At 36.6% G+C, this 11,350-nt stretch overlaps 1 protein-coding gene across 1 annotated transcript; it reads left to right on the top strand.

The window, feature by feature from the left end:
- The first annotated feature begins 7,167 nt into the window (after positions 1 to 7,167).
- On the top strand, positions 7,168 to 9,787 carry gemin7 (gem (nuclear organelle) associated protein 7). The gene is made up of 2 exons (XM_061046877.1): positions 7,168 to 7,251; positions 8,589 to 9,787. The coding sequence occupies exon 2, from the start codon at positions 8,618 to 8,620 to the stop codon at positions 9,002 to 9,004; it is 387 nt and encodes a 128-aa protein (XP_060902860.1). The 5' UTR covers positions 7,168 to 7,251; positions 8,589 to 8,617; the 3' UTR covers positions 9,005 to 9,787.
- Positions 9,788 to 11,350: the final 1,563 nt, after the last annotated feature.

Here is an 11,350-nt window from a genome sequence, read left to right as displayed (position 1 = left end):
TAAGTCACTTATAAGACCTTATTAGATTCTTATTAACACAAATAAGACTATATAAGTGTTAATAGGCATAATTAATGCATTTATTATGTCTTATAAGACACTTATAGGCTCTTATTAGAAATGTACTGACACTTTATATACCATCATAAACATTAATAACATGTTTATTAACATTAGTAAGACTTCATAAGTGTTAATTAAACTAGAAATTAATTTATAATTGGCTTGTAAGATATTAATTAACACAAAGAAACTTGTTTATAGACCACTTATCAACATTCATAAAATGTTTATTGACATTGATAAGACTTTATTAGGTTCATATTATTGCCTTATAAAGGTTAATAAATACTTTATTATGCACTTATTAAGAGTTAATAAAGCTTATCTGCAGGTACTGGATCTAAAGTGGGAACACTACTTATAAAGATTAATAAATACTTTATTATGCACTTATTAACAGCTCAGTGGGAACAGGGTCCAACTTTCAAGTAAACGCAGAAACAAAAAGGAGGTCTATTGAACTTCCACTCAAACAGTTTTTGAAAAAAAAAATGCTACTACAAATACAAGTATTATCTTTAACGTTAACTGTAAACAACATTATGAAAACATTTGGTGTGTCATAGCTACCAACATATCTGATCAAATTCAGGGAAAAAGCATAGTTGTTTTTAACTCATGTTACTGTAAATAAAGTGTTGAAGGTGGACAAACATCAGAAGACTAGGACACCTGGAGCCCAAGGTCTGAATACCAGTCAAGAGACGCACACAGGAATACATTTTCAAACTTTGTATTTAAGGAACACAAATATTGCAAGTCAAGATTACAATATACAATTTACTAATGCAATTAACAACTTAATTAATCAAGTGTGCACATGAAATAAAACAAACATTTGAAGTGTCTAAGCCCAGTCTTTTACTTTGGGGTTCAATCCAGGTGTGTGTTTCTGTTTAATCTGTGCTTCTGTGCTCTATGAAGTAGCGAAGGAAGTTCTTCCTTAGAAGAAACAGTCTTCTTAATCCCACTTGAGGTCTCGAAGGTTGGGCTCACTATCCAGTTAGCTGCTCACAGTTCTATGGTGGATGCTCTTGTCGGTGGATGGTCTTCTGGATGAGCCCAAAATCCGCCTTTTACCAAAACCTGACCTACAGACAGGTCACACCACCCCTATAAAGATAAACATGCACGTCAGCATCAACACAGGCTTCATCTCAATTTAAGCACTTAACATTTAACACATTGAAGTATTAAAATAACATCTGTTTTTATTCACAATTTTCCATTAGCTCTGTTGTACTACAAAAAAGGTTAAAGATCTTTATCAATTTACTGTTGAGCTTTTTATTGATTAGACAACATAGGACACTTTACTGTAATAACTGTACTATGAAACACTGAAGTTCTGTGTGAGAGACTCCACAAAAGAGAGTGAAATTAACAAAAGAGGAAAAGCTTTCATCATAACTTGCATTAAACTATTCCTTACTCATTTACATACTGTGGCTAAGCTAAGCTACTTTCACTCTTCTCGGTGTCAAACTTTTGCTCTTACAGATCACAAAAAGCCTGAATAAATACTATATTTTCACAACACAAAAGCTAACTGATTAGCAGTGGCATATGACATTTTACATGTATCTTGTTAGCATCGCGGCTAATTCTAATTGCACAGGACTATGCATTTTTTCTATATATATATATATATATATATATATATATATATATAGTTAAATGTAACAGAGGCTTAAAGAGTACGAATAAATAATTAAATAAAAGAGATAAAAGAAAAAATGTGTTTGATTGACAGTGAGAGTGAACTTTCCAACCAATCAGGTGAGACTCCCAGCATTCCTACACCATTTTGTGATCACTTTTGTTTGAATACTTTTGTACACTGACATAGTACTCTCAAATAAAACACAGGAGTGATCAGAGAGCGGGCAACATCGGAAACAACAACCTTGGAGATGTCCAAGCCCTTGGAGATGATTAAGTCCAGAGTGTGCCCTCTGTTGTGTGTGGGCTCTGTCACATGCTGAGTCAGCCCAAATCTATCAAGAGTGTGAAACAGTTCTTTAGTCCCTCTGTCCTGGGGGTTATCAACATGGATGTTAAAATCACCAACAACAATAACACAGTCAAAGTCAATACAGATCACAGACAGCAGTTCAGTGAAATCATCGAAAAAGTTTGCACAGTATTTAGGTGGCCTGTAAATATTTAGGAACATGGCTCTGGGGGTGGACTGAAGGCCCACATATTCAAAAGAAGCAACATTTCCAAAAGATAATTGCTTACATTCGAATGAGTCATGAAACACAATTGCAACTCCTCCTCCTCTCTTATGCACTCTAGCCTCGCTTACAAAACTGAAGTTGGGAGGAGTTGACTCGATAAGAACATCTGCACTGTTATTTTGGTCTAACCAAGTTCCAGTTAAAAACATAAAATGAAGCTTGTGCTCAATAATAAAATCACTGATTAAAAATGATTTCCCTGCCAGTGATCTAATGTTTAGTAGAGCCAGCTTTAGGGTCCTAGAAGCTTCATCTGCTAACGTTTTTTGGGACAGGTTGTGGCTCAAAAGGAATGGATGCTAAGTTTGACAAGTTTGCAAAATCACATAACTGCCTTTTGTTTCTTGGCAGAGTCCCCTTTATTCTTCTATTACCTATCATCACAGAGATTTTGGAACCTACTGACGTGCAGGGCCCCCGGCTTATCCTGGAGAGAGTCATGACTGCTGATATCCTTGCAGCCTGGACCCAAAACACATCAGTTTCAATCAATCAATCAATTTTTATTTGTATAGCGTCAACTCATAACAAGTGTTATCTCGAGACACTTTACAAGAAGCAGGTAAAATACCTTACTCTTTGTCTGTTTGACGTTCTGAACGTTCTGCATTTCATCCTTATCAAGCTGAGGAGACAAAACATGACACACATGCCAGCATTCCAGCTCCTTCATCTGGTCAGTGAACTCCAGGTGGGGGGAGGAGGGAGATCGGGTGATTAGGGAGGAAGATGACGATCTGATTGGGGTTCGAGGGGACAAGAGGGGACAAAGTAGTCCATCACAGTGAGGATGTAATGGTTCCCCCTATCTGTGCGGGGAAACTGTTGGAGATGGGCATGAGACCTGTCTGTAGGGCCCTTACGTGCTGTGCAACTGTCGCTGCGGGCGACAGTAGTCTTCCACGTCCCACCTCTGTTGACCCCAGTAGAACCCCTGCTGGAGGCGTCGGAGTGTTTTGGCGACCCCAAAGTGTCCAGACCCTGGGCTTCCATGCATTGCTCGGAGCACTGTCTCTCTCAGGGCCCTTGGGACCACCACCTGCCACCTTATCTCACCTGTTGCTGGTTCCTTCCAACCCCTTTGAAGCACCCCCTCGTACAAACGCATGGCCTCATACATGGACCTAAGGCCCTTCGTGGCTCGAGAGTTCATAGTGACCTCCTCCCATGGGGGTCGGGACAGGGACTCCACCCATGTGGGCACCGGTCTGATGACATATCAGTTTGACCTCTGAACGTTCTGCATTTCATCCTTATCAAGCTGAGGAGACAAAACATGACGCACATGCCAGCATTCCAGCTCCTTCATCTGGTCAGTGAACTCCAGGTGGGGGGAGGAGGGAGATCGGGTGATTAGGGAGGAAGATGATGATCTGATCGAGGTTCGAGGGGACAAGGGCGGTGAGACTTCACAGGTGTTGGTGTTGGTCGAAGGTGGATGGAGACCCCTCCTCTTGGTTCCGATGTCTCTCCTCTTTAGGTCTCTCCTCAGATACTGGCAGACGTGATTCTTGACGAAGGTTTCCATCACGCTGTGTTTTGTCTTTCTTGAAAGCTGTTTGGATGAGGCAGGGAGTAAAATATGTTAGAGGTGAACAGTTTCACCTTTGACATGTTCAGGCAAAATCCTGAATGAGACTGACGTTAGTCCCTCCTACCTCATTAGCATTCGGACACAGAAATGTATAAATAAATAAATGTATAAATTAGTAAATGTGGAAATAAATAAATGTAGAAATAAATAAATGTGGAAATAAATAAATGTGGAAATAAATGAATGTAGAAATAAATGAATATGGAAATAAATAAATGTAGAAATAAATAGATATGGAAATAAATAAATGTAGAAATAAATAAATATGGAAATAAATACATGTAGAAATAAATAAATGTGGAAATAAATGAATGTAGAAATAAATTTAAGACATTTAATTATTTATGTCCCATTTATTTACCAGTTTTAATTTATTTATTCATGCATTTAATTATTTATTTATTGATTGATTGATTCTTTTATTGATTTATTCCAGTATTTATTTATACATTTATTTATTTATTTATTTATACTTCTGTCAGATCTCGTCCTCCATAACCCTGGAGTCTGAGGATGGCGAACCAGATGAAGATCCAGGGCTCTGCAACAGAGGGGAATATCTGTTCTGTAGTTCCACATTCATTTGTGGGGAGGTTTGTTCCTAACTTTCCCTTTCACAGCTGTCCACAGCTGTGTCACTCTAGATACAGGGGTATCTAGAGCACAGCGAGCTGAACTCTCGCCTGTTATCCGTCCTCCCATTTCCCATAGAAATGATTTCTTCTTTGGCTTTGCACCAAGACAGTTGACAACCATTCGTAGACTTATTAGACAAAACAGAGCCCAGTGAACCTGCAGTTGCCTGTATTGACGGGATCCCACATGCCATCAGTCTCACCTGGTCCTGACTTCGGTATCCCATCCTGAACTCCATCATATCGCCAGGAACATAATCTTTCTACCGAAAATGAAAACCACTGGCGACCGCGTTTGTTGTGACAGTTCACAGATGCAGAAATAAAGTCCCGTCTCTTCAACTGCACAAAGCGAATCCAGGCACGAAAGCTAACTCCATGTTTCTTCCTATTAGGGAAACATTATTTAAACAATATTTAACCATCTTAATGACTGGACAAATTAAATGTAATACAATGGAAGAAACACAATAAACACGACCCGGAACTCCCGCTCTCACCCATTACCACTCTGGATCAAAGCAGAGTCAGAGAACGCGAGTCCCCCATTCTACGTCATATGACGCAAAAAAAGAGCGTTCTAAACAGCTATACTGAAAACGGCCACTTTCTCCTCTCATTTTTGCCCTTTAGTGTTGTATAACACATCAAATCAAACACTGACTTATTCCACAGCCTTTATCAGACAACTTTAAGTGTTAATTTACCAAAAAATGTAACCTGCAATATGCTCTTTAATGTTGAGCAACACTTAAGATTTACTTTAACATTGTAAGGCTGATATTATTGTTGTACAAGTTTGAGATTGGGGAGATGGGGGGAACGTGTCCATAGCAACAGGCCATCGCCACCAACAATCCAGAGGAACCTACGAGACAAGAGAGCTAAGGGCTTCCAGGAACATGAGTGGTTAGTAACTTACAGGGTGACGATTTATAGATAGTGACATGCAGTAATATAATGTGAATGCACAGAGAGAGAGAGAGAGAGAGAAAGAGAGAGAGAGAGAGAGAGAGAGAGAGCTCAGGGTTAGGGTTAGGGTTTCAGTAGCTGTGAGTTTCCCCCAGCAGTTACCCTATAGCAGCATAAATAGGAGCTGGTCCATACCTGTGCTAACCCTGACTATTTGCTTTATCAAAAGGGACAGAGTGGCCCTCACTTATCAATCTGACTGTCTCCTCTGCATTCCTCAGTGCTGGAATGGCTACCTCTGCCCATATGATGTACTCAGTCACACTTTCACTGCTTGACTTTATGAGCGAAGTCAGCTCAATGTACTACGGGAGAGGATTATGGCCACTTTAGAGACTTTAGGTAGGCCTAGCAAGAGCATGCCTGCATTCTGGGAGTAATGTTCTCGAAGGGAATACAGCACAAATATTTAGTCTCTTAATAAACAAAACATTGTAGGGTTAGGGTGACTATGCTGTGATTTACCAGAACCTACTTGAGACACTGTTTCAATACTTTTTTCCAACCAGCAGTCCAAAAATCAAAATAAAAAAAAAGACGGGAAAAAAATTAAAATATAAATTTGTAAAGTAGGCTAACTGGTGGAAAAGCTATTAAATGTAATAAAAACAAACAAACAAATACATTGAATAAAATATGCCATAAAAAAAAGACTCACTGGTAAGTAAAGTAGGCTACTTCAAATCCATCAAGATACTTATGTCTTCTTTTCTGCCTGTTGACTATGGAGGACGAGATCTGACAGAAGTATAAATAAATAAATAAATGTATAAATAAATACTGGAATAAATAAATAAAATAATGAATAAATAAATAATTAAATGTGTGAATAAATAAATAAAAACTGGTAAATAAATGGGACATAAATAATTAAATGTCTTAAATTTATTTCTACATTTATTTATTTCTACATTTATTCATTTCTACATGTATTTATTTCCATATTTATTTATTTCTACATTTATTTATTTCCATATTTATTTATTTATGCATGTATTTATTTCTACATTTATTTATTTCTGCATGTATTTATTTCTATATTTCTATATTTATACATTTATTTATTTCCACATTTATTTATTTCTGCATGTATTTATTTATACATTTATTTATTTATACATTTATGTATTTAAATATTATTATTTATTATTATTATTATTATTATTATATTATTGAATAAATGTGGAAATAAATACATGTATAAATAAATAAATGTGGAAATAAATAAATGTAGAAATAAATAAATATGGAAACAAATAAATGTAGAAATGAATAAATGTGGAAATAAATACATGTATAAATAAATAAATGTAGAAATTAGTAAATGTGGAAATAAATAAATGTAGAAATAAATAAATATGGAAATAAATAAATGTAGAAATAAATAAATGTGGAAATAGATAAATGTATAAATAAATTTAAGACATTTAATTATTTATGCCCCATTTATTTCCCAGTTTTTATTTATTTATTCACGCATTTAATTATTTATTTATTTATTATTTTATTTATTTATTCCAGTATTTATTTATACATTTATTTATTTATTTATTTGTACTTCTGTCAGATCTCGTCCTCCATAGTTGACACCATAAACTGTATGTTGATATATTGCAGTCCGCTGGGCGGCGGTAAATCTCAACATTCTGCTTTACAAAATGCTAATAAATCCAAAGAAGAAGAAAACGAAACAACAACGTTGCACTTGGTTGCTGCAGCAGATGAAAACAACTGGAGCAAAACGGTAATAAGTGTATAAACAGTCATTTTATATAGTAAAACATTAGTGCATTTTACATTAATCCATATTAGTGATTAATGTGAGGAAGAAACCTCATTTGAACTGTTTGTTCTGCCTTGTTTTCTCAAATCGTAGCTGTCTGAGGAAAAGCCACGCGCTATTTACAAATTGCTAACTTTTGGAAAGAGACATTAGTAATTAACTTCCCTATATTATTAATCTGTTGGTTGTTTTTTTAACATTACCTGAATCTGTGAAGTTAGTTAGCTATATATGTCCACAGACTGCAACAGTAGCTAAAGCCAAAACTGATGGAAACTGTTATTTTATAAACCACATGTAACTTTGTGTTTCCTATCTGTAACTTGTGCTTTGCATCAAAACGTCCAAACAATACGAGTCAAGTCAGTAAATGTGAAATTAAATTGAAGCTAATCTTGGGTGGTTTTGGTGTTTTCTGACGCTGCCAAAGGTTTTAATGTCAGTACTGTTAATAAATCTTAACTTCATATTATATGGTTGAGGATTTTTGAATTAGAGGTTTTCCTTTCCAGACTCATCCTGTAATGCATTTAGCTCTCAATGCCTAGGCTACATCTTCAAATGTCTTGTTTGGTCTGAAAAAAGTCAAACCCAAAATTTGTTCAGTTTATAGTAATACAAACGAAGCAAGATATTAATCCCAATTTTAAAAGAGATAATATGTTTTACTTCTTTTCTCATAAATGTCTTGAATAAGTAACCTTTTATTGAAGCTGATGGTTTTCATTTGGACTTTTACAAGGTGTTTGCTTATCCTAACATATCCATTGTGTTTGCAATGAATAGCTGCCCCCCCAAAAAAAAATAATGTATTGAGTACTATACAATATTTTACATTATATAATTTATATTATATTTGTATTTTTTAGCTACATCTGGCAATGTTGACTAAGAAAGTCTGTTTATTGAATCCACCTTTTCCAAAACATGGATCTGAGATCAAGCTGATACTTTTTGTCGACTTTAAATGATTAAACATATTTTAAACATGGTCCAAGCAATTGCAAATATCCTTGGAAGAAATATCCCCTGAAAACAATCTGGTAGTCGATTTTATTATTGTAGGCAGCATCTTCTACAGGATGTTTACAATCTCCTATTATATTGTCAAATATTTTGAGGGATAATATTACGTAATTGTAATTTATTGCACAAACACAATATGTAAGTTTACACTTAAAACCTCTTTGTAGTCTGTATGAATATTTACTAAAAGTATGTCTTTTAAAACATTTTTTTTATTTGAGGGTTTTTTATGGCTTCTTTTAATACTTTATTGAACTGTTTTTATTTAACAGGTTTAGAAAGAAAGACCTAGTGACTGGACATGGCAACACCCGTGTCTGTGCTCCGCCTGCCAAGAGGACCGGACCCAAATAGCCGCGGGTTTGACCCCAAATCACCTCGCTTCATCGCTCTGTGCCGCACCTCCATTCCAACATCTGCCGAATCAGAGACTGACCCGGAGCAGCTGCAGAAAGAGCAACACGCACGGTCTATGCTGAGGGAGACGTTCCTCCGATGTCTCCTCTCCATGACCAACAGGAAGGTTCAGTTTAACATGTACGAGAAGGTAAAGGTGGAGGCCACGTTTGGAGCGTCTGACATCGACGTACTGAACTTTCAGGTGTCAGACCTGCACACTCCGATCGGGGTGCAAAAAGAGGCACTGATTAGGAGCCAGGACGTGATTTCATTTACATACGATGTATGAACATCGAATGTGATCTAATGATCTTTGTTTCCACACTCATGTTAGTGGAATTGGTGATATTGTGGGTGAGCAGTGTGGTTGTACATTGATGCTTTCTATCCTTGCAGTGTGGTTCAGCCAGTCACACTACTCTGGTGTGAAAGCTTTCAAAGATTCGACAAGCAGTCCCACCTTTTCAGCACAAGAGGGAGCCCTTTGCCTGTTTCAACAGAGATGCCGAAGCCTGGTGAGAGAGAGCTTGTTCGGTGTTTTGCTCTTGGATATGAGACAGTGTTAGCAGAATCAAATATCAACAGTTTTGACCAAGTTGTTTGTAATGTAATAATATTTTGTTAATGTATTTTCAGACACAGTTTCCAACAAGAATATTTTGAGAATAAGAGGTGGCTGCAGTTAATTTCCTTCAGTTTAAAATTCAATTCACTCAATGAGGTTAAAACATTGAATGGTAATAAGATGATGTAATCAAGAGAGAGAAAAAATACCACTCATTGTTTTTGTTTTTTATCGATAAGTCCTGTTGTATATTTCTGCTCTGCAACATGAGACTCTGTAGTTCATAAGCACTGTTTATGTTTTCCCTCAGCACTGAAAAAGAGAATATCGCTGTACTGGTGCTTGAGTTGACAGGTTATATATCCTTTGTAATCCATCGAAAGGTAACGTTGCACTTGTACATGTTCTTTGTGGTTTACTTCATTTGTATCAAAATGTTCCTTTGAATTGTGTTTGGAAAAATACCAAGACTTTATGACAAATAAACTTGTGCTTTGTGAATATTAACTGAACATATTCTTATCACATTGCTGACCAGGTACGGGAATAGTCATCTTAAAGTCTAACAGAAGGCTGGTTTATTTCTATGTCAACACATCTGTGTATGTCCATCCAACTGAGTCGGGTTCACAAGCAGAGGCACAACAATTAGTTGATTGAGTTGTTCGATAGAAAATACAGAAAAAAACACGTTTGATTTTCTATTCTTGACAGTCGACTATGTCAGGTTCTCAAATATTTTCTGTGTTTGACTTCACAACACACTGAATCTCTAAGTGTCAGACCAGGTGAACTACATAATGTGCACATGCCACTGAGTCAGAGTTTTGTGGTGTTAAATAAATGAGATAGAATGACTTAAACATTTCAGAGAAGTAGCTTGCAGATTTTCTTGGAATTAAAATAATTTGAGCTGAAGTTAGTGTTTTTCTGTCCCTGATGATTGTATTCCTGAATGTAGATGCTTTCAGGCTTCGACATGTTTTCCTTTGGTCATGCATCCAACTGAATATATTTTGGGGAAGTCATTTGATGAGGTCACGTTGGGCTCTGAAATAATGTGGCTAGTATGTGTGATGTATTACAGACCAGGCAATAAGGAGGAGAAGCCATTGATGTGTGCTTCTGTCATTTTGTATTTTGTGAGTTGTTCTGGACTCTCTTTTTGGTCTTTCATATCTTGACTCTTCCGTTGCTTTTCTTTGATTGTATTTTGCTTCGTTTTGTTGTTCTGCTTTTTTTTGGTCGTCTTTATATGACTTTATTTAGATTTGAAAATGTCCAATGTGGTGCACATCAGATCATTACTCTGAACTTTTCAGTAGTCTTTGCACTAAGTCCCATGTCTGATGGTGGCACATGTTGTTTGCCTGTTACTTCAATTCTTGGTCATAAATATAATCCAGGATGGGGACGGGTCGGGCAGGGGCATCAATACTATTTAATCTTCTTAAAAGGTGTATTTTGCAAGTTCTCAATAAGTCATTTTATCTGAGTGCCATTAGGCAGTCGTGCTGTGCCTGTGTCTCCTTCTGTACCTGAATTATCTGACCACTCAGTGGAGACAGTCATCAATGAGGCAGTGACTCATCCTCTCTCTCTCTCTCTCGTTCTCTCTTCTCTCTTGCCCTCCCTAATCCAAAATATGACTTAAACCTCGCATGACGTCATCGAGCCTGTGTGATTCAATCAGGAAGGCCTCAAGGACGACCAATGTTAATTTCATAAACACAGGCATGCTGTTCTATGACAAGCAGCCCTCAACTCCCTCAGTTCTCACTCACCTCCGTGATGATCCTTCACAACAGCAGGAACACGCACACAACATAAACACATGTTTTTTGTGACTTTTTCATAGACCAAAATAAATAATGGCCTTAAAAGCTGCTCATGAGTGTATAAAAAAAATGGAGAGAAAAAAAGTCTCACTGCAGCATTATCGGTGTGAGTTTAAAGGATTTAAAAATAAAATGGAAGTAACGAGGAAAGCCTGTTTTCTTTATTATCTCTTAGCAGATAGTTTTTGTTGTGTTTAAGCTACTTTCTGCTACTGTGGCCTGTTAGGTTGTG

The sequence above is a fragment of the Labrus mixtus genome, chromosome 9 (assembly GCF_963584025.1).
Source record: "Labrus mixtus chromosome 9, fLabMix1.1, whole genome shotgun sequence".
NCBI classification, from domain to species: Eukaryota; Metazoa; Chordata; class Actinopteri; order Labriformes; family Labridae; genus Labrus; species Labrus mixtus.
The sequence above is the reverse complement of the archived record's forward strand: the minus strand, read 5'-3'. Positions and strand labels throughout refer to the sequence as shown.

What these genes read in the sequence shown, in the direction of transcription:
- gemin7 (XM_061046877.1), top strand. Translation starts at nt 8,618, where the DNA reads ATGGCAACACCCGTGTCTGTGCTCCGCCTGCCAAGAGGACCGGACCCA.